Below are 24,408 nucleotides of genomic sequence, written 5' to 3'. Positions count from 1 at the left end.
CTCTCCCCCTCTCATTTTGCTCTCTCTCTCTCCCCCTCTATTTTGCACTCTCTCTCTCTCTCTCTATCCCCCCCTTTCTTTTGCTCTCTCCCCCCCTTTTTTTTCTCTCTCTCTCGCTCTCCCCCTCTCTTTTGCTCTCTCTCTCGCTCTCCCCCTCTTTTGCTCTCTCTCTCTCCCCCTCTCTTTTGCTCTCTCTCTCCCCCTCTCTTTTGCTATCTCTCTCTCTCCCCCTCTCTTTTGATCTCTCTCTCCCCCTCTCTTTTGATCTCTCTCTCCCCCTCTCTTTTTCTCTCTCTCTCTCCCCCCCCCTCTTTTGATCTCTCTCCCCCCCTCTCTTTTGCTCTCTCTCTCTCCCCCTCTCTTTTGCTCTCTCTCTATCCCCCTCTCTTTTGCTCTCTCTCTCCCCCCCTCTCTTTTGCTCTCTCTCTCCCCCCTCTCTTTTGCTCTCTCTCTCTCTCCCTCTCTCCCCCTCTCTTTTGCTCTCTCTCTCTCCCCCTCTCTTTTGCTCTCTCTCTCTCCCCCTCTCTTTTGCTCTCTCTCTCTCCCCCCCTCTCTTTTGCTCTCTCTCTCCCCCCCTCTCTTTTGCTCTCTCTCCCACCCCCTTCTCTTTTGCTCTCTCTCTCCAAATCTTATTTGCTCTCTCTCTCTCCCCCTCTCTTTTGCTCTCTCTCCCCCTCTCTTTTGCTCTCTTTCTCTCTCTCGCTCTCCCCCTCTCTTTTGCTCTCTCTCTCTCGCTCTCCCCCTCTCTTTTGCTCTCTCTCTCACCCTCTCTTTTGCTATCTCTCTCACTCTCCCCCTCTCTTTTGCTCTCTCTCTCCCTCTCTTTTGCTCTCTCTCTCCCCTGTCTTTTGCTGTCTCTCTCTCTCCCCTCTTTTGCTCTCTCTATCTCCCCTCTTTTGCTCTCTCTCTCCCCCTCTCTTTTGCTCTCTCTCCCCTCTCTTTTGCTCTCTCTCCACCTCTCTTTTGCTCTCTCTCTCTCCCCCTATCTTTTGCTGTCTCTATCCCCCTCTCTTTTGCGCTCTCTCTCCCCTCTCTTTTGCTGTCTCTCTCCCCCTCTCTTTTGCTCAATCTCTCCCCCTCTCTTTTGCTCTCTCTCTCCCCCCTCTCTTTTGCTCTCTCTCTCTCTCCCCTCTCTTTTGCTCTCTCTATCCCCCTCTCTTTTGCTCTCTCTCTCCCCCCTCTCTTTTGCTCTCTCTCTTCTCCTCTCTTTTGCTCTCTCTCTCTCTCCTCCTCTCTTTTGCTCTCTCTCTCCCCCTATCTTTTGCTCTCTCTCTTCCCCTCTCTTTTGCTCTCTCTCCCCCTCTCTTTTTGCTCTCTCTCTCCCCCTCTCTTTTTGCTCTATATCTGCCCCTCTCTTTTGCTCTCTCTCTCCCTTTCTTTTTGCTCTCTCTCCCCCTCTCTTTTGCTCTCTCTCTCTCCCCTCTCTTTTGCTCTCTCTCTCCCACTCTCTTTTGCTCTCTCTCTCTCTCCCCCCTCTCTTTTGCTCTCTCTCCCATCTCTTTTGCTCTCTCTCCACCTCTCTTTTGCTCTCTCTCTCTCCCCCCTCTCTTTTGCTGTCTCTATCCCCCTCTCTTTTGCTCTCTCTCTCCCCTCTCTTTTGCTGTATCTCTCCCCCTCTCTTTTGCTCTCTCTCTCTCCTCTCTTTTGCTCTCTCTCTCTCTCTCTTCCTCTCTTTTGCTCTCTCTCTCTCTCCCCCTCTCTTTTGCTCACTCTCTCCCCCTCTCTTTTGCTCTCTCTATCCCCCTCTTTTGCTCTCTCTCCTCTCTTGCTTTCTCTCTCCCCCTCTCTTTTGCTGTCTCTCTCCCCCCTCTCTTATGCTCGCTCTCCCCCCCCTCTCTTTTGCACTTTTCCCCCCTCCATTTGAGCTCTCTCTCCCCCTCTCGTTTGCGCTCTCTATCCCCACTTTTGCACACTCCCCCTCTCTTTTGCTCTCTCTCTCCCCCTCTCTTTTGCTCTCTCTCTCTCTCCCCCTCTCTTTTGCTCTCTCTCTCTCCCCCTGTCTTTTGCTCTCTCTCCCCCTCTCTTTTGCGCTCTCTCCCCCTCTCTTTTGCTCGCTCTCTCTCTCTCTCTCCCCTCTCGTTTGCTCTCTCTCTCTCCCCCTCTCTTTTGCTCTCTCTCCCCCTCTCTTTTGCTCTCTCTCCCCTCTCTTTTGCTCTCTCTCCCCCCGTCTCTTTTGCACTCTCTCTCCCTCCCCCTCTCTTTTGCTCTCTCTCTCTCCCCCTCTCTCTCGCTCCCCCTCTCTTTTGCTCTCTCTCTCTCTCCCACTCTCTTTTGCTCTCTCTCTCCCCCTCTCTTTTGCTCACTCTCTCGCTCTCCCTCTCTCTTTTGCTCTCTCTCTCCCCCCCTTCTCTTTTGCTCTCTCTCTCTCCCCTCTCTTTTGCTATCTCTCTCTCTCTCCCCCTCTCTTTTGCTCTCTCTCCCTCTCTTTTGCTCTCTCTCCCCCTCTCTTTTGCTCTCTCTCTCCCCCTCTCTTTTGCTCTCTCCCCCTCTCTTTTGCTCTCTCTCTCCCCCCCTTTTTTGATCTCTCTCTCTCCCCCCCTCTCTTTTGCTCTCTCACTCCCCCTCTCTTTTGCTCGCTCTCTCTCTCTCCCTCTCTTTTGCTCTCTCTCTTTGCTCTCTCTCTCTCTTTTGCTCTGTCTCTCTCTCCCCCTCTCTTTTGCTCTCTCTCTCTCTCCCCATCTCTTTTGCTCTCCCCCCTCTCTTTTGCTCTGTCTCTCTCCCTCTCTTTTGCTCTCTCTCTTTGCTCTCTCTCCCCACTCTTTTGCTCTCTCTCCCCCCTCTCTTTTGCTCTTTCTCTCTCCCCTTCCTCCCTCCTCTCTTTTGCTCTCTCACCCTCTCTCTCCCCTTCCCCCCCCTCTCTTTTGCTCTCTCTATCCCCCACTCTTTTGCTCTCTCTATCTCCCACTCTTTTGAGCTCACGGCCATGGCTCTCGGTCCTGCCCAGTCACACACGTCAAATTTGCTTCGTTCCTATGGTATTTTTTTTGTTGGACAGATACCTAGGTAGGTGTCTGGAGCACTTCATGGCAGGAAAAAGTGCTATCATATAGTGCTCTTGCAAATGGGTAACATTCTTGCAAAACTGCTGCCATATAGTGCTCCTAAGCTTTTTTTCAACAAAAGATACCAAGAACAAAGAAAATGTATTAGAAGTAAATGAGCAAGTTGTTTAACATTGCATGCTCTATCTGAATCATATCATATCAAAGAAAAAAATGTGGGCTTCATGTCCCTTTAAGCAAAATATAACCGATTTCCTAAAATGGAAAAAGCCCCAATAGGCAATGAAGAAGGTGGCAGCAGAAATTTGGATAGTGTAGGAGAAATGTAACAAGAGTGTGGAGATGGTAGCAGGATTTTGGAAAGTATAGGGATAGGAGGGGATATATTAAAGGGACATGAAATCCACACGTTTTCTTTCTTAGTTAAGACAGAGCATACGATTTTAGAAAAGTTTCCAGTTGAATTCTATTATCAAATTTGCTTTGTTCTCATGGTATTCTTTGGTAAAGAATAAACCCAGGTAGGTAGCGTGCAACTCTGGAGCACTACATGGCAGGAAACTCTGCTGCCACCTAGTGCTCTTGCAAATATATAACATTGTTAAAAGTATTTTTGCAGATCTGATGCCATATAATAGTTCAGACATGTGTACTCTTTTGAGTCTACCTATCTGCTTTTCAAAGAAGGATACCAAGTGAATGTAGTGAAGCTGATAATAAAATTCAAAAGTTTTTAAAATCTATCTGAATCAAGAAAGATTTTTTTGGGAGGTTATGCTCCTTTCTTAGCAGATGGAAAAGATAAAAAACACCACAGCCTCTTAACATGTTTGTCCCATTTATACTATAGTTTTGCTTTCCATTCTGTATACAGGTGCCCAGGCCAAGCAATCACTATAGCTCAGGGGTCAGCAACCTTGGGGCCCCAAATGTTTTGGAACTACATTTCCCATGATGCCCAGACAGCCTAAAGAGTGTCTCAGCATCATGGGAAATGTAGTTTGAAAACATCTGGGTGCCCAAGATTGTTGACCCCTGCTATAGCTACTAATATATATATATATATATATATATATATATATATATATATATATATATATATATATATATATATATATATATATATATATATATATACTGTATGTATATAAAATGTATATATATTTTATTTTTTTTGGTTAATGAAACAATAGGATTATGTTTTGGAGATCATATGTGAAAACAGATACATTTGTAAGGATTTTCATACAGGAAGTTGAAGTGTAAACAGAGAAAACATTAACCCTTTCGTGACAGGGTTAAAGTGCCTACATCGGAACAACTGTTCCGATGTAGACAAATTGAAACTACGCGATCGTGCATACGATCGCGAGATTTCAATTATTGGATTGCATCTGGGGGGCGTCCCTACAATCCTAGGAACGCCCTCCAGACCGCGATTAAATCCCTGAAGCACAGAAGGCTTCAGGACAGCCGTTAGTTATGACGTTCCATTCCGTCATAACGGCTTTAAAGCCCAGTCTAATTATGACGGAATGGAACGGCATAACGGCTTTAAAAGGTTAAAAAGGTTCCCATTGTTTGATTAGAAAAAAAAGTTACATTCCCGTAATGTTAATCTCTTTTCTCATTCTTACTAATGCAGAAAAATGTTTAAAACATGACTAATTAATCCACTTCCTTAAAAGTCTGTCATTTCTGAGATTTGTGTAACGTGGCCACATTTATTTACATAATTACACCATGTTGTTTTTAGCTGTCAATGTCAAAACAAATCTATCAATTTAAGAATGTTTGAAGCATTTCAGACAGTGGTAATGGAAGATTTGTTTGTGGATTAAAACATGACTTCTCTAGGTACCCTGTATAAGACAAGGAGAACATTTTTAGATTAAATGATGCAGTAGAAAAAAAACAGTAACAGAGAAAAAAGGGGCATGTCTTTTTTGTAGCTGGCCTGTCTGTAATATCATCAAATGCCCGGGAAAGTTGTTAGAGCTTTGAACAGCCAACTCTAATTCAAATGTCCCACAAAATGTTGAGATTTTGATTGGTTCCTAAATTTTCTTTTGTAAATTGAAATATTCAGTTATTTTGTAAATCGTTACAGCTGAGAAAATTTCCAGCCACATGTTGTCTGGGATAGAGCAGCCAGTTAGGGGACTAGCCTGGAAAATTTGAGACATCTGGTTTCTTATTATAATAAGATAGTGACAGGGTCCGGATTTGGATGCAAACTGAAGTATATACTAAGTGCAAGTAGTGTTTTTGCACAATTTAGTTCTGTTTGTCTATGCTGTATGGTAATTGGCAAACTCATTCCTCTGCTGATTACATCACCCTAAAGGCAAAGGGATAAACCCACTCATTTCCCCCGTGGACTTGCCAAACTTCAGTGAGATTGATAATTATGACTCTTTTGCTTTTGTCACCACTACACGTGGCAACATACTAATTGATTCATTCTGTCTGTAACTGTGTGTAAATTTAAAGTTAAATGAACAGAATGTATTTATGCAAGGAAGTTATAAGGAACAAGATGAACTTGTGAAAAGTCAAAGCAAAAATAACTCCTGCTATTTTCCAAATAAAATATATGACAAGTAGAAATCCTGAAAACTTCCAGCTTCCTTTTCACCCTGCAGAGATGCATGTTATTGTTGTTAATGACTACCTTACATACATCTGTATCACCCTGCATAGAAAGGTATATACTCATAACTCCTACACCCCACAAGTAGGACTCATAACTCTCTTCATTTTGTGCCAGTGCAGCCTAAGTAAGGGTTAGACTTTCTATCCCTTACCCAGCTAGGTGCTAACCCTAAGAGAACTCAGAACCTCCAAATCTCCCCAATAAAGACACAGACACCAATTTGTGAGAGAAAACCCTTTCACCCACCAAGAAACAGGGGTCACATTTATTAACTAAAATAATAACTATTATTAACCATAACTTAACAATAAAGTTAGCCGGCAAGATTACCTCTATTATACAATCCATAAGTAAGGGGTGTAACCGCCCTATAAGAATGGTGGTGCCCCATTCCTTCGGCCTGAGGGGCTACCGGGAGGGATCTAGCAGTGAGCCACCTGAAGTTAGCATCCTATTGCTCTACTTGCCCCCCTCCCCTTTCACCCCCAGGCTAAGTCCTATTTTGTCGCACCCCACTACCGTCGCACAGGAACCACATGATGCCATATGACCCCTACAAAAAGGATTGGGGGCCTCCAAAACCATTAAGTCAACAGCCCCACATCCAAAGACTGTTAGTTCCAAAGGGAGGCCCTATATGAACCATTAAGGCACCCTGAATTTAATAAGGTGTGAATGATTATTCATCCCCCCCAGCCAGTGTCAAACTATTGCTGACATATAGAACACAAAGCACACAATCAACTCTATGGGGCCAATTTATCATTTATCATTGCCCGAATTGGCCCCAATACAGCTGTTTCCGCGTGAGGAATTAAAGGACCATGATACCCAAATGTTAAAACACTTGAAAGTGATGCAGCATAGCTTTAAAAAGCTGACTAGAAAATATCACCTGAACATCTCTAAGTAAAAAAGAAAAATATTTCACCTCAAAATGTCCATATTCAAACCCCATTGCAAAGGACTTTAACCCCTTAACGACCAAGGACGTACGCCACACGTCCTCAAAAAAAAAGACAGTTAATGACCGAGGACGTGTGGCGTACGTCCTTGGTCTGGAAAGCAGCTGGAAGCGATCCTGCTCGCTTCCAGCTGCTTTCCGGTTATTGCAGTGATGCCTCGATATCGAGGCATCCTGCAATAACCCCCCTTGGCCATCCGATGCAGAGAGAGCCACTCTGTGGCCCTCTCTGCACCGGACATCGGTGGCCGGTATCGTTGGTGGGTGGGAGCAAGTCTGGGAGGCGGGTGGGCGGCCATCGATGTGCCGAGTGGACTGGAGGGGGGCGGGATCGGGGGCGGGAGCACGCACGGGAGCGCGCGCGTGCACGGGGGTGGCGGGCGGGCGCATGCACGGGGCGGGAGCGGGAGGGAACCGCTACACTACAGAAAAATAAACTTGCAAAAGTAAAAAAATAAAACATTTTTGAAAGCTGAAAATAAACAGCTAAGAGATCTGGAAGGGGTGGGGGGTTGATCTTGGGGGGGGGGGAAGCTACACTACAGAAAAGGTTTTTTTTAAAAAAAAGGCACATTTTTTCACTAAACTGGGTACTGGCAGACAGCTGCCAGTACCCAAGATGGCGCCCATTAAGGCAGAGGGGGAGGGTTAGAGAGCTCTTTGGTGGGGGATCAGTGAGGCTGGGGGCTAAGGGGGGAATCCTACACAGCAGCATATGTAAATATGCTAAAAAAAAAACACAAAAAAAGCCCAAATATAGCTTATTTTAGTACTGGCAGAGTTTATGCCAGTACTTAAGATGGCGGGGACAATTGTGGGGTGGGGGAGGGAAGAGAGCTGTTTGGGAGGGATCAGGGGGTCTCATGTTTCAGGTGGGAGGCTGAGCTCTACACTAAAGCTAAAATTAACCCTGCAAGCTCCCTACAAGCTACATAATTAACCCCTTCACTGCTAGCCATAATACACGTGTGAAATGCAGCGGCATTTGGCGGCCTTCTAATTACCAAAAAGCAACGCCAAAGCCATATATGTCTGCTATTTCTGAACAAAGGGGATCCCAGAGAAGCATTTACAACCATTTGTGCCATAATTGCACAAGCTGTTTGTAAATGATTTCAGTGAGAAACCTAAAATTGTGAAAAATTTAACGTTTTTTTTCATTTGATCGCATTTGGCGGTGAAATGGTAGCATGAAATATACCAAAATTGGCCTAGATCAATACTTGGGGTTGTCTACTACACTACACTAAAGCTAAAATTATCCCTAAAAGCTCCCTACATGCTTCATAATTAACCCCTTCACTGCTGGGCATAATACACGTGTAGTGCGCAGTGGCATTTAGCAGCCTTCTAATTACTAAAAAGCAACGCGAAAGCCATATATGTCTGCTATTTCTGAACAAAGGGGATCCCAGAGAAGAATTTACAACCATTTAAGCCATAATTGCACAAGCTGTTTGTAAATAATTTCAGTGAGAAACCAAAAGTTTGTGAAAAAATTTGTAAAAAAGTGAACGATTTTTTGCATTTAATCGCATTTGGCGGTGAAATGGTGGCATGAAATATACCAAAATGGGCCTAGATGAATACTTTGGGATGTCTACTAAAAAAAAATATATACATGTCAATGGATATTCAGAGATTCCTGAAAGATATTAGTGTTCTAATGTAACTAGCGCTAATTTTGAAAAATAATGGTTTGGAAATAGCAAAGTGCTACTTGTATTTATGGCCCTATAACTTACAAAAAAAGCAAAGAACATGTAAACATTGGGTATTTCTAAACTCAGGACAAAATTTAGAAACTATTTAGCACGGGTGTTTTTTGGTGGTTGTAGATGTGTAACAGATTTTGGGGGTCATAGTTAGAAAAAGTGTGTTTTTTTCAATTTTTTTCCTCATATTTTATAATTTTTTTTATAGTAAATTATAAGATATTATGAAAATAATGGTATCTTTAGAAAGTCCATTTAATGGCGAGAAAAACGGTATATAATATGTGTGGGTACAGTAAATGAGTAAGATGAAAATTACAGCTAAACACAAACACAGCAAAAATGTAAAAATAGCCTTGGTCCCAAACTGACAGAAAATGGAAAAGTGCTGTGGTCATTAAGGGGTTAAGCAGCAAATCAGTATATCTGTCCCTGGACAGCCAAGGGAGTGAGCTTCATGCACACTCATGTTATTTCCCTATTCAGTTTAAGGAAGTTTACTATGAAATCTCATGAGATCACAGTAAAAGAGTTCATGACCTCAGCACTGCTGATTGGCTGCAGTTCATTTTTTTTATTATTTTTTTTACCTGCAGCTAAGCAGCAGCTGTAGTATACTTTTTACACAGGACTTACTCTGCTAAGCTGAGGAAATTGTGAGGTAAAATATCTTCCTTTTTTACATAGAGATGTTCAGGTGATATTTTCCTGTCAGCTTTTTACAGTTATACTGCATCAGTTTCAAGTGATTTAGCATACGAGTATTATGTCCCTTTAAGAAGCAGCGGTCTTAAGACCGCTGCCTCTTAACTCATTGCCTCCTCTGAGGCTGCGGTCTGCAATTCGTCCAATCATGTACGATTGGGTTGATTGACACCCCCTGCTATCGGCCAATCTGTAGGGGGCGGCATTGCACAAGCAGTTCACCAGAAGTGCTTGTGCAATGTTAAATGACGACAGCGTATGCTGTTGGCATTTAGCAATGTCTGGCAGACATTTCCGCCAGACATTGATAAATCGGCCCCTATGAATCTTCAAGGAAAAACTGCAAAAACCTATAAACTCAAAGGTGGATTGGGAGGGAAGACGAAAACAGGTTAGTGACCATTCTTCCTGTCTGCAGTCACCAATATAGCCTGTCCACTACACACCACACCTAGCTAGCTCAAACAAGCTTATTCAGCCCTTCACTTTCCTTTAAAGAGGAGGGACTGATTCATAGCTTTCTTCTGTCACGCCATCTACCTAGACGGTCAGAGTGAGACCCATAGCTCTTTTTGGTGGCATCCTATCTCCTGTGCCACCATACAGGGAGATGGCTATCATGTTTCTTCTGAATGCTCAACTGTGTCTTCACAGGGGAACCAATTTATAGCTAATCTCTGTAGCTCCCTAGAGAGAAAGGACAAAAAGATATCACCTGTCCAAGCCTACAGGAAGAATGTTGATAGATTTCTTCTGTCCTTTATATTGTATGACTCTACAGGGGGTGGCATTGATCACATCTGTCTACTCCCCTTTGCCACCCGAAAGGAGGAGAGAACTACTTATAGCTCATTCTGTATGCACCTCTGTGTCACCTCATAGCTCTATCTATTCTATATGTCACCAGGAGGGACAGGATTCTTCTATCTGATCCAGTGTGCGTGGGACAGTCACAGCTCGATAATATATGCATCATTCAGCATAGAGAGACAAAATCACAGCTACCTTCTATATGCGATACTCTGTTAGCCCTATCAAGTTGCAGTATCCTGCAATGGGAGGGACCAGACTCTAGGGATGTGGAAGCAAATAAGCTGCTAGGGGTTAATGTTTCTGCATGTTGAGGAGGGTGTGTAACTTTATAGCATGTCAAACTCACTCGGGAGGGGTACAAAAATAATGGTGCCAAGTGTGAGTAACACACCCTATCCCAGCTGACCCAACAGACACGCAGCCTTCCTTATATACTGCAAAGAAAATGCAAAACGCCTTCTACGTGTACGTTTGATATTTTTGTCAGAAATATATGGGGCATATTTATTGTATTTCACAAATTAACCAGATCTATACCCCATGAAGTAAGCTGTGATTGTTTTGAAAAAAAAAACTAAATAAGAAAAAAATGCTGTAGGCCAACACTAGATTTAAACCTATGTAAATGCAAACAACAAAACATACCTGAAACATATTCACTAATTTACGCATACAACATACACGGAGATTGGAGACCCATAAACACGCTCCCCTCCTGTATATGTGTGAGAACAATAGATACCCCTCCCCTGTATATAACGCTCCTCCTAGGTACGGCCAGCTCCTCCCATTGCTTTCACTGTGTACAGAGGGCAGCCGGTTCTTGTATACTAAATATACAGAAGTCGGACACTTATATGCCTGTACTTACCGTCTCAATAACATGTGTTCATCATGTATGTGCAACAGTCTTTGTGAGTAGCTTTTGGATTTAACCCCTGTTCACATCTCCCATAACCCCAGTACAAAGCCAGAGAGGTAAGTGCTCCAGCGTCATTTGTTTGTAGCTGCACAATATATAAATGTCTATTTCAAACCTTTTTATTGTATTTATTTTTTTTGCATGTGTTCGTTGCACGTATTGCGTTTTTATCCATATAAAATGTATTCATGTTAACAAACCTAATCTTGCTTTCTGTTATGTCCATCTAAGAGTGGGTCAGTGGCGTTATCCATTACGTTCAATAAATTGGTTTGTGGGTGCATGGAAATGACGAGTTTGTATATATTGTTGTTTTTATTCATTTTGTGCGTGTGTCATTTTGATTATTCTACGTTTGATCACACACCCTGATGCAGGCACTGCCATCTTTGCAATGATATTTTTAATTTTCTCTGACTCTCACTGAGGTAACTGAAATAAAAGCCTAGAATTTCTGTCAGTGTTGGTTAACCTTGAGAGGAAAATGCGCCTTTGTAATTCTAAAATGACAGTGGCTTTGAATGATATAACAATGAGCCAGAACCAGTAAATATGGTTGGTGAAACAATTTTAATATCTTTCAGCTGATAAAACTGACCGATTATTCTCTCTGGTGGTTGCAGAATGTCCTCATTAGGATTTACAGTATTTTTCTGGCATAGACTGGCGTTGGATAATATCACCGAATTTTAGCTTTATGGTATATTAAAGTCAATGCTGGAGTTAAAGGGACATTAAAGTCAAACATTTTCTTTCACGATCCAGATAGAAATTACAATTTTTAACAACTTTCCAATTTACTTCTATTATCTAATTTGTTTCATTCTTTAGATATCCTTTGTTGAAGAAATAGCAATGCACATGGGTCTGCCAATCCCATGAGGCATCTATGTGCAGCCACCAATCAGCAGCTACTGAACCTATCTAGATATGCTTTTCAGAAAAGTATATCAAGAGGATGACGTAAATAAGATAATAGAAGTAAATTGGAATGTTTTTTAAAATTGTATTCTCCATCTGAATCATGAAAGAAACATTTTAGGTTTAATGTCCCTTTAATACTGTATATTGTTTCAGAATTAGGTGGTCATGGATGGTTCTTTGTGCCAATCCTGGTATCATCCTGATAGGTAGTGACATCACAGCTTTACATGCAGTAGCCATTTATGCTGTCATGTTTTATGTTCATATAATATATGAACACACTCCTAAACTTTTATGAACCTACCTAGTTTTACTCTTCAATAAAAGATACCATGAGAATGAAGCAAATTTGATAACAGAAGTTGTTAAAAAATTGCCTGCTCTATCTGAATCACGAGTTAAATTTGACTTTATTGTCACTTTATAACACCTGCTAAAACATTTTGTTAAAAAGCATTTTCTTCAATCTTCGTCTGGGTTGCCAAAATTCCTAACACCGGCACTGGTTATAGGTGGGGGTTTTTCACTGCAGAGAGAGCCCTTTTAGTGAGAATAGACATTTCTCCCTAGTATTTTGTGGCCAGTTTTATAGAGTAGCTCATACTTCCAAATATTTCAGCTTGCCAAATAGGGACACATTTCATTTTGTTACTGATATGCTATGATTGCATATTTGGCAGCAAACCTTCTGGGTTTTAGTGATATGTGCACACCCAATTCTCCATAAATAGGATTTATACACTTTGGTTTATTTTTCATAACTTCAGAAGAGCCTACAGAATTTAAAGTTTTTTTTTTTTTTTTTTTTTTTTTTTTTTTTTTTTTTTTGTAAGGTCCTTTGATAAGAGTGGGATTTTTTCATGAAAATGTTATCCTTTAAAAAGTATAGATATTTGCAGGCCCTGGAAGGATGGAGAGATTTGTTCTTAAAGGGCTAGAAAGTGCAATGCATCTTCTTATGCACAAATACTACTTGTTTGTATGAGGTTAAAGGGACCGTCTATTCCAGAATTGTTATAGTTTAAAAAGATAAACAATCCTTTTATTACTCATTACCCAGTTTTGCATAACTTTGGCTGCGTTCGGGCAGCGCTCAGGAGCTAGTGGAGGCACTTCTCTTACAGCGATGACGTGGCGCTAGGTGATGTCACAAGCAAGGGAGCTTAGAGAAAACGTTTGCATGCGCAAAGGGATCTGCTGCACAATAATGGACTTTGCGCATGCGAACGTTTAAGCTCCCTTGTGTATTACATGCTCAACCCTCTGCAACACATTGGCTATTTATAACTAAATAGGGCTAATAAATAGCCAATGGCCTGCAGAGGGTTAAGCATGTGTGTAGCGAAACTAAGCCTCACTACTATGAATAAATACAAAATACCCCCACTTTTTGTCAATATGGTGATGGTCGCCAGCCCACCCCGTAAGGGAAATAGTAGTTAGTAGGCACAATGATTGAACGTCAGGTCTTTGTGTGTGTGTTTGTGTATGTGTGTATGTATATATATATATATATATATATATATATATATATATATATAATCAGCCTCCACAGCAACACGTGTGTGGAGGCTGCCATGTTTCCAAGCGTCTGAGCTTGCTCTGAAAAGTCCCAACACGCTGGAAGCGCTGGGACTTACGTCACCAGAGCGCTCAAAAAACGCCAGGCATCTCACTTGCCAGTGTGAGAAAAACGCTCCTAGCGAGTTCCAGTTCGCTTGGGGCGCTGCCCGAACGCAGCCTAACTGTGTTATTTTAATACTTTTTACCTCTGTGATTACCTTGTATCTAAGCCTCTGCAGACTGCCCCTTATTTCAGTTCTTATCCAATCAATGCTGACTCCTAGCACAATATTATCTAAATGACACATGAACTAGCTCTAACTGTGAAAAACTGTCAAAATGCACTGAGATAAGAGGCAGCCTTCAAGGGCTTAGAAATTAACCTATAAGCCTACTAGGTTTAGCATTCAACAAAGAATACCAAAAGAACAAAGCAAATTTGATGATAAAAGTAAATTGGTAAGTTGTTTAAAATTGCATGCCCTATTTGAATTATGAAAGTTTCATTTTGACAAGACTGTCTGTCCCTTTTAACATATAGTAACAGCACCAGTCAAATTCCAAAGCTGGTCCTACACAAAACGTGGTGTGTGTTTACTGTCTATATGTATAGATTACTCCTGACTGTCTGCATCAATGCAGTGTCTTAAGATACTTTAACCCCTTTGGTGATGAGCAATTTCACACCCCTGAAATGGCTCACACTAGAGCTGTTTTTGTTTGGCACTGCTTTGCATTTACACATACAACTGGTTTTCAGTGTGACACCTACAGAAAGCATACCTTTTTGTATTTTTTTTTTTTTTTTTTCTTTCTTCAATCAGACCAACTATTTTAGACAATAGTTTGCAGAATATGCCAACATATGAAATGTGGATAGCTGCACAGGAGTCATTATTTTCTGAATGTTTCATACACACTTTTTATGGTCCCACATTAAGGGGTTGATTTATCAAACAATTTGCCCAGCTACGGCTGCAGGTTCTCACAAGAGAACCTGCAGTCCGTATTTAACAAGCAGCGGTCATCAGACTGCTGCTTCCCTAACCTTTCGCTACCTCTTATGTGGAAAATTTCAATCTCCCCGGTCTCGTCCAACTGGGGAGATTGACAGCTTCTGCCCACGCGTGATTGGCTGTGCGCGCTCGTGTGCAATGCGAAATTCAGGCCGCCAGAGGCGAGCTGCAGCAGACAGGGGCGCGTATGTGCGGCCCTGTCTGCCTCAGCTTGAAAAATCAACCCCTAAGCATCAGTTCATCTTCCCAAGACACCAATGCATTTTATCTCTCCTGGAAGGGTTGCTTAACCCATTTTCACAATCAATGTATGTATGCTCCTATACCTGTCCAAATATTATAACCTTATAAAACACACACACACACACACACACACACACACACACACACACACACACACACACACACTTAATATTACTATGACACTTGTGACAGTTATATGAACATGTAAACCCTTATTTGAAAGGTGGGACCTTAGTTTTTCAAATGCAGGGTTTTATTATATATATTTCTATAGTGAGGGGTAATAAAGGTCTCTTAAAGGGACACTCAAGTCAAAATTTAACTTTCATTATTCAGATAGAGCATGCAATTTTAAACAACTTTCCAATTTACTTCCATTAACAAAATGTGCACAGTCTTTTCATATTTAAACTTTTTGAGTCACCAGCTCCTACTGAGCATGTGCAAGAATAAGTGTGTATGCATTTGTGATTGGCTAATGGCTGTCACATGGTACGTGTATACAGTGGGGCAAAAAAGTATTTAGTCAGCCACCAATTGTGCAAGTTCTCCTACTTAAGAAGATGAGAGAGGCCTGTAATTTTCATCATAGGTATACCTCAACTATGAGAGACAAAATGTGGAAACAAATCTAGACAATCACATTGTCTGATTTGGAAATAATTTATTTGCATATTATGGTGGAAAATAAGTATTTGGTCACCTACAAACAAGCAAGATTTCTGGCTCTCACAGACCTGTATCTTCTTCTTTAACAGGCTCCTCTGTCCTCCACTCATTACCTGTATTAATGGCACCTGTTTGAACTTATCAGTATAAAAGACACCTGTCCACAACCTCAAACAGTCACACTCCAAACTCTACTATGGTGAAGACCAAAGTGCTGTCGAAGGACACCAGAAACAAAATTGTAGACCTGCACCAGGCTGGGAAGACTGCATCTGCAATAGGCAAGCAGCTTGGTGTGAAGAAATCTACTGTGGGAGCAATAATTAGAAAATGGAAGACATACAAGACCACTGATAATCTCCCTCGATCTGGGGCTCCACGCAAGATCTCACCCCGTGGGGTCAAAATGATCACAAGAACTTTGAGCAAACATCCCAGAACCACACAGGGGGGACCTAGTGAATGACCTGCAGAGAGCTGGGACCAACGTAACAAAGGCTACCATCAGTAACGCACTACGCCGCCAGGGACTCAGATCCTGCAGTGCCAGACGTGTCCCCCTGCTTAAGCCAGTACATGTCTGGGCCCGTCTGAAGTATGCTAGAGAGCATTTGGATGATCCAGAAGCAGATTGGGAGAATGTCATATGGTCAGATGAAACCAAAGTAGAACTGCTTGGTAGAAACACAACTCGTCGTGTTTGGAGGAGAGAGAATGCTGAGTTGCAACCAAAGAACACCATACCTACTGTGAAGCATGGGGGTGGCAACATCATGCTTTGGGGCTGTTTCTCTGCAAAGGGAACAGGACGACTGATCCATGTACATGAAAGAATGAATGGGGCCATGTATCATGAGATTTTGAGTGCAAACCTCCTTCCATCAGCAAGGGCATTGAAGATAAAACGTGGTTGGGTCTTTCAGCATGACAATGATCCCAAACACACCGCCCAGGCAACGAAGGAGTGGCTTCGTAAGAAGCATTTCAAGTTCCTGGAGTGGCCTAGCCAGTCTCCAGATCTCAACCCCATAGAAAACCTTTGGAGGGAGTTGAAAGTCCGTGTTGCCCAGCGACAGCCCCAAAACATCACTGCTCTAGAGCAGATCTGCATGCAGGAATAGGCCAACATACCAGCAACAGTGTGTGACAACCTTGTGAAGACTTACAGAAAATGTTTGACCTCTGTCATTGCCAACAAAGGATATATAACAAAGTATGGAGATGAACTTTTGATATTGACTAAATACTTATTTTCCACCATAATATGCAAATAAATTCTTTCCAAATCAGACAATGTGATTGTCTGGATTTGTTTCCATATTTTTTCTCTCATAGTTGAGGTATACCTATGATGAAAATTACAGGCCTCTCTCATCTTCTTAAGTGGGAGAACTTGCACAATTGGTGGCTGACTAAATACTTTTTTGCCCCACTGTACATTTGTGATTGGCTGATGGCTGTCACATGGTACAGGGGGAGTGGAAATAGACATAACTTTTAAAATTCTCAATAAAAAAAATCTACTACTCATTTGAAATTCAGACTAAGTGCTATTGCATTGTCTTGTTATCTTGCATTTGTTGATTATGCAAATCTACTGTGTTGACTGGTCCTTTTAATCACGAGAACCTCCAAAATAGAATATTACTGTTATGATACACTGCTGATGGATGGATGGACACAGGATCACTCATTTGAAAGATGAGGATTACTGCTTTCATATAAAGGATCTCAAGTTTGCCTATATGTATCCTGAACAAACAATGGGGATACCCCACTCCAATGATATTCCATATGTTGCCATGGTAATCAGCTGATAACCATCTAGACATGTGACTCCTCCATGAAAGAGGAGCCACTTGCCTTGATGTAGATATTATTTTGGGGTGATAGGGTCCATTTTAACCCTTTCATGACGGGCCTAGTTTGTCTACATCAAAACAACATTCCGATTGAAAACCAAATTCAAATCACGTGCTCGTATATGCTATCACAAGATTTTAATGAAGGGATCGAGTAAGGGGGGCGTGCCTATGACGCAAGGCACCCCCTTCAAGCCGCGATCCCATTCAGGGAACCCTGTTTGCTTCAGTACAGCCAAACGGCTAGGACGTTCCATGCCATCCCAACGGCGCTAAAGCCCCGTGCAGTTAGGACTGCATGGAAGGTCCAAACATCAGAAAGGGGTTAAAGATTGATGTTAAAGTCACTTAGTAGGCACGTAATTGCCAGGGGCATCCCTCATTTGGAAAAAAAAAAGTGTACTTCCCTTTTTCATGTGAGGGCTTTTGTGTGTATGTGTGACATATGCCACCCATACAGTACTTGCGTTAGGAAGGTGATTGCCATTTTATGACAATCCATTATTGATAGGGGGACTGAGAACCCAGATTGGAAAGAGGGGGTTACACTGCATGTTAAATCTTTTTTAAAAAGCTAAAAGACGTTTTAAGAGAAAAGTATGGCTGAGTCTGTGTGTGTGTGATAGGGTAGCCACTCTGTCAGTATTAAGGTTTAGAGATATGCAACTGCACCTCACTGACGAGGCCCAAGAGAGGCCGAAACGTACGTCTGGGGTTTGTTGCTTGTCTTGTTCAGAGAAGAATTGCCTGGTATTTTGGTGCTGGATTGTCATTGGGCAGGATCAGACTGATATGCTACAGGATATTTTTTCTCTGTGAAAAGGCATAGTGTGCAAAAAGAGACTGCACCCTGAGTGGTACTGGCCTTGTGGACAAGCACAGAAGTTTTTCTAGCTATTGTTCTGTCTCAGTGAGTGCGTCTCTCTATTTTCTTGAGAATTAAGGTTTAGGTCATTAAACACATATACAAATGCAGGCCCTGTCATTAAGAAATGTCATCTATGTGTGTAGTAATGTAGTATGAAATGAATCGTCATTTACAATCCGTTTTAGATTACATGATTATCTGGGCTAGTATTTGCTAACTAGCATGGCCAGTTTCTTAAAAAATTTAACCCTATATCAAGTTGGACACATTTTTATAATTTAGGGATAGACCGATTATCGTTTTTTCAGGGCCGATACCGGTTATTGACCGCCTTTCAAGCCGATAACTGGCCGATATTCTGTACATTTAAAGTTCTGAAAAATCAACACAATTTCTACACAAATCTGGTATAAACTGAACATGCTTATTAAAATTTTTAACATTAATCACCAGAACCTCCATTAAAATTTTAAACATTAAAAGTAAACAAATGGGAAAAATAAAGTGCTTGAAAACATAGAACAATTTCATAAATCCCTTTTTTTAAACTGCACACTGATATTAAATTTAAGTCACTACTGCAAAGCTAGAAACTACACGATTTCTTCAGTACTCCCAGTTAAGTAGAAAAACATTTTATAGTACAGAAAGCATTACATTTCAGCATGTTCTCCTGTTAAACGGCTTCTGTTTTTTTTCATATATTGCTGCCACTCCACTAAAACACTCTCACTTGGTGGTACGCGTTACAGATAAGGGTTAAAAGTAAAGTAAAAAAAATAAATATATACTACCACTTGACAGAGAAAGAAAGGACATGCTGGAATATCAGTGCTAGATTTATTTATTTGCTTTAATTTTTAATATGCTCATATATTTACTGGATTGCAAATACCTTCCCTGGTACAGAGGAGTGGACTATAAGTTTCTTTATTATGTCACTTATGGGCAGTTTTATACACGTGTAACAGCGCCACCTAATGGTCATAGCATTGTTATCCACTGCTAGAGAATATTGATAGTAGTCTCCTATACTGCATAGCTTTCTACTCCAGGTTTGTTGTTGTGGACATTTAATTGATGTGCCTGAACTATCATATTTTTTTTTTTTTTCTATGCCCATGAAAGGGGAAACAAAATATTTAAATTAAAAAATCTTCAAATATAGCAGCTTTAGTGAAATGTTTTGCAATGGGTAAAATTGACCAGCATGCAACAAATAAGGTTCTATTTGTGACGGCAATTAGCAAGCAGATTGATTTTATGTATTGCTCACCCCTATGAGTAAATCAAAAGTAATTTAGCTCTGTGTACTTCAGGGAAAATATGTAGCTTTAAGTGCCACTTAAAGGGACACTGAACCCAATTTATTTTCTTTCATGATTCAGATAGAGCATGACATTTAAAGCAACTTTCTAATTTACTCCTATTATTAATTGTTCTTTGTTCTCTTGCTATCTTTATTTTAAAAGCAGGAATGTAAATCTTAGCAGCCAGCCCATGTTAGGTTCAGCACCCTGGATAGCGCTTGATTTTTGGAGGCTGACATTTACCCACCAATAAGCAAGCATAACCCAGGTTCTCAACCAAAAATGGGCAGACTCCTAAGCATCACATGCCTGCTTTTTAAATTAAGATATCAATAGAATGAAGAAAAATTGATAATAGGAGTAAATTAGAAAGTTGCTTAACGCTCGCGCTCTCCCCTCTTTTGAGCTCTCTCCACGGCCCTGCCCCCGGACCCGCCCCCTTCACGGGCCGTCACGCCCTGCACATGCTCGGCCACGCCCACTTCTTGCGGCAGTCGGCAGATCAAGTAGGGAATCCAAGGCCAGGTGTGTTTGTCCTCGTGCTGTCTCTACTGCGCATGACCGCTTCGGACAAACACACTTGGCCTTTTATAGTATAGGATTCTATGTCCAGCTTACATGTGCTATAGATGATTTGTGTGATATTCTGTGTCATTTAAAACTACATAGTTTCCCTGAAGCATACAGAGCTAAATTTCTTTTGATTTGCTCCATATCGGTAAGTTTCTGGCCGATATCGATATTTCAGAAATTCCAAATATTGGCCCTTAAAATCGATATATCTGTCTATCCCTAATTTATATCAAATTTATGGTCCTAATAATAAGATTGTGGAGCCAGGTTTTATTTATTTATCTAATTTTTTGCGCATGACAGATATTGCTCTTTTTACAAATTGAACAAGTCTATCGGCGCCATTGTTCCAACATATATACACATAAATTCACATGATTGAATATACATATATGAATTGGGAAACAATAAAGCTTATCTATCAATAAACATGGGTAATTTTTTTTAGGAACTATGACTCATTGGTTCAAGGGATTTTTCAAGCTCAGTCTATCAGAAGGCTAGGCGATGCCAGTCAGTATGGGCTGTTAACAGGCCAGAATGTGTGTGTGTGTGTTTGCATTGGAATACAGGTGCACAATCACTATCTTTCTCTTTTTACATTGAGTTGTCCATTCCCTAGTAGGTATGATCTGAAGTTTCTTTCCTGCTGGGGTCCCTGTCCCTTGCTGCATCTTTTTGGAAAATATTAGAGTTCTTTCCCTCTCTGTCTCTCCTATAACAGAGGTGGAGGATATGATTAGAAGATATTTCCCTTCCTGTATAATGTCCGCAGGAAGCTCAGCCTTTCCTGCCCCCAAAGATGGGCTGCAGGGTTAAATTCAGGTTGAGGCCTAAATATATACATTGTGTCTACCACACATGCTGTATCCAATGACCAAACAACAGGGTAAAGCTTCAGACATACCCTAGAGACGGGGAGACATTTGCTCAGTGATGTCACGGGATTTGCAGCTGTGTATGTAAGATCTGTCTTCAAGCTTCCAGCTATTAGGCCCAAAATCCTTCACCTGTGGCTTGAGTAACATCTGTGCCCCCATCGTAAGACTGTACATTCCATGCTGCACTTGCTGAGGCTCCCTAAAGGAAATCTGACTCTTATAAAGAAAGCTATAGTTCTTATACCATACATAGATTACCTACCTCTCTTTATAACAACTCCTAACTCAGAAGTGGCTTTAGCTCTTATTAATTGTGCTCTAAAGTATGCATTCACCACAATATAAAGATACATTAAAGGGACATTAAATTATGTATGTGTGTGTGTGTATGTATATATATATATATATATATATATATATATATATATATATATATATATATATATATATATATATATATATATATATATATTTATATTGCAATATACGTTTATTATTTATTTTGTTCCCTTTTCCTGTAATTCCATTCTGAAATTGTGAGCTTTTCAGTTCCTGTTAGAAATGGAAGTGCAGAACACTGTTATATTCCACAAAGCCATTGGCTGTAACAGTCTAGATACCTATTTATAACTGTTACTAATTGGCCACAGCAGAGAATGTAACCTAAGTTACAAGATGGCAGCTCCCATTGTTTTATAGATACTAAAACTTTACACTTATGTTGTCGCTATTTAAACAGCTAATGAAACTTTAAAAAATACATCTACATTTTATTCTCAAACTAATTTTTTTCTTTGAATGCATCATTCTATCTAGCATTTATTATTGTTGTATGTCCCTTTTTAAACTTTCATGATTTAGACACAGCACATACTTTTAAACAACTTTCCAATTCACTTCCATTAGCAAAATATCCACAATCTTTTTTTTTTTTTATGCACACCTTCTGAGGCACCAGATCTACTGAGCATGTGCAAGATTCACAAGATATATACATATATGCATTTTGTGATTGGCTTATAGCTGTCACATGATGCATTAGAAAGGAAAATGTAACTAACTTTTACTTATGTCAGAAAAAAGTCTACTACCCTTTTGAAATTCAAACTCCATTCTTTTGCATTGTCTTTTTATTATGCATTTATCGATTATGCTATTCTGTATTTAGTGGTCCTTTTTAAAGTCAACTTTTCTATCATTCATATAAAAGTTCTTTATTTCAACATGCTAAATAGTTTTTCAATGGGGAAAAAAATACCCCTATCAGTGCCCTCTTATTGCCAGATGCAAGTATTAATAAATCCTACTTGCAAATTATTTCCAAGGGCTGCATCTTCTGTATCTTATTTGATATTGATATTTGTTAAAGGGACACTGTACCCAAATTTTCTCTTTCGTGATTCAGATAGAGCATGACATTTTAAGCAACTTTCGAATTTACTCCTATTATCAAATTTTCTTCATTCTCTTGGAATCTTTATTTGAAATGCAAGAATGTAAGTTTAGATGCCGGCCCATTTTTGGTGAACAACCTAGGTTGTCCTTGCTGATTGGTGGATAAATTCATCCACCAATCAAAAACTGCTGTCCAGAGTTCTGAACCAAGAAAAAAGCTTAGATGCCTTCTTTTTATATAAAGATAGCTTGCTTAAAATTGCATGCTCTATCTGAATCACAAAAGAAATTTTTTTTGGTTCAGTGTCCCTTTAAGGGAATATTGAAGTCAAACGTATACTGGGCCAATTAATTTTTTTATTTTATTTATTAAGAGCACTGATCAACACTTTGCTGGTCTTGGAGTTTACCGGAGTGCTAATTGCTAAGTGCATTCCATGATGTACATGCCAATCAGCGCCCGGGTAAACTTAGAAACTGGCACCTATCACGTGCTCTTGGTGCTAGCTGATCTCAGTGTTTTTTTAAAAAGGAAAGTCTAAATCGGCTTTGTTTTCAGTACAGTTTGGCAGCAGCTGCTACATGATAAGCCCATAGTATTAATCTCTTATGTCACTTTAAGAGGAAGAAATACAGTGAGCGTTATTAGCACCAGGTCTATTGCCAAGCTAGCTAGAGCGCTTGTGTTCGAACGATGTTGTTGTGCCTTGAGGACAGGATTATTATTTTGAAACATAAATATTTGGGTCTGTAAATAACTACAGCAGCATCCTGAATACATAAACGGTAAGGTGGACCGACTCCTAGCTTCCTTGTGTCTGTGTCACCCTATCGCTCAAGGAACAGACGCATAGCTCCATCCTGACTGTCACTGTGCCATGCTCCTGGGGCAATGCCAGACTCTTAGATTCCTATTGTTTGTTTCACATTGCAGAATGAGGAATAGTCTGAGAATGAACTAGATCCTTTACTCCGTCTGTATCACCATACAAAAGATAGAAAATATATATATATAACAATTTTGTGGTAAAATGAATGACCTTACTCATGCATTTTATTTTCAAAGTTACTTTTATTATTAAATTTACTGTGTCCTATTGGTATCATTTTTTTTTTTTAAACTTTTACTTTGGAGTGTATCTTGAAGGGGCATTAAACACTAAATACATTTTATAAGCATAGTATTGAAGTTATTCCCCCTCCTCCCTCTTGTCACCGGTGCTGCCATGTTGAAATCTATCTTTCACTACATTTCAGTCCTGACCAGTTTGCACATGCGCAGCACCTCTCCTTCAGATATTTGCAGTGTAACTTAGGTTCTATAATGATAGCGCGCATGATTTTGACTTTCATATTCCTTTAAAATCTAGCAGTTATGCAGTACTCACAATGTTGTATTCTCTTATTGTAAAACTCACTAACTTATTTATTTTTTCTTCTTTATACAGGTTCATTTTCATAATGCAGCTTCAGTGACATCGTTGATATCATGTCAGCAACTGATGCTTTACCGCCTCCCATAGCCCTATCTCAAAAACCTCAGCGCATCATAAAAGCAAGACCCCCGAACCGTCCACCTCCACATCTGCCTCCAAAGCCACCCCAGAAGCTACCACCATGTCCCCAAACTATTCCAGACAGCTCTGTCTCCAACTCTAGCACAGAACATTCAGAATCTAGTACATCTGACCAACCCACCTCCAATGTCAACGTCAAAAGGATAGCTGGTCTGTTTCAGAGGGATTCAAATGGAAATGCGGAAGAGGAAAATCCTTCCAAAGGGCACCCAAAGTCACAGGGGAAGAGGTCACCGGTGGAGAAAAAGGAAGACCAGGCAAAGGTGCAGGTGGAGAAAGAAGATGAACAAGGAGTATCCTGTCCTCCACGTGAGTATTTGTTACCTAGAGAAAAACATTACACCTCCTTTATAAAAGAAAACAGAAACAACTAAAAAGTATATCCCGAAAAAATTAAATTAATGCTAAATCACAACCACTTCTGTTCTTTTGGAAGTCAGTTGTTGGTACTGAAGATTCAGTGGATTGAGTAGATAGAATACAAATGTTCACCATTAACTGAATATTATTTCAATTAGGGATTAATGTTGTACAAGGTAGAGCTCACCAGTATGAGGAACGTAAGGGCTCCATTACTAAGCCATGTCTGCTTAAAGGGACATGAAACCCAAAACTTTGCTGTCATGATTCAAATAGAGAATACAATTTTAAACAACATTCCAATTTACTTCTATTATTGAATTTGCTTTATTCTTTAGATCTCCTTTGTTGAAGAAATAACAATGCGTATGGATGAGCCAATCACGCTAG

At 40.6% G+C, this 24,408-nt stretch overlaps 1 protein-coding gene across 1 annotated transcript in view; it reads left to right on the top strand.

Moving 5' to 3' along the window:
• The first annotated feature begins 10,412 nt into the window (after nucleotides 1–10,412).
• LOC128664756 (rho guanine nucleotide exchange factor 15-like) overlaps nucleotides 10,413–24,408 on the top strand; it is a 243,905-nt gene continuing 229,909 nt past the window's right edge. The window contains exons 1-2 of the mRNA XM_053719564.1: nucleotides 10,413–10,833; nucleotides 23,530–23,967. Coding sequence (XP_053575539.1) covers nucleotides 23,571–23,967 — 397 coding nt within the window. The 5' untranslated portion in view covers nucleotides 10,413–10,833; nucleotides 23,530–23,570. The remainder of the gene's footprint in view (nucleotides 10,834–23,529; nucleotides 23,968–24,408) is intronic.

The sequence above is a fragment of the Bombina bombina genome, chromosome 6, assembly GCF_027579735.1.
Source record: "Bombina bombina isolate aBomBom1 chromosome 6, aBomBom1.pri, whole genome shotgun sequence".
In the NCBI taxonomy this organism is placed as follows: Eukaryota; Metazoa; Chordata; class Amphibia; order Anura; family Bombinatoridae; genus Bombina; species Bombina bombina.
Note: the sequence above shows the minus strand (reverse complement) of the source record. Positions and strands in the feature narration are given on the sequence as shown.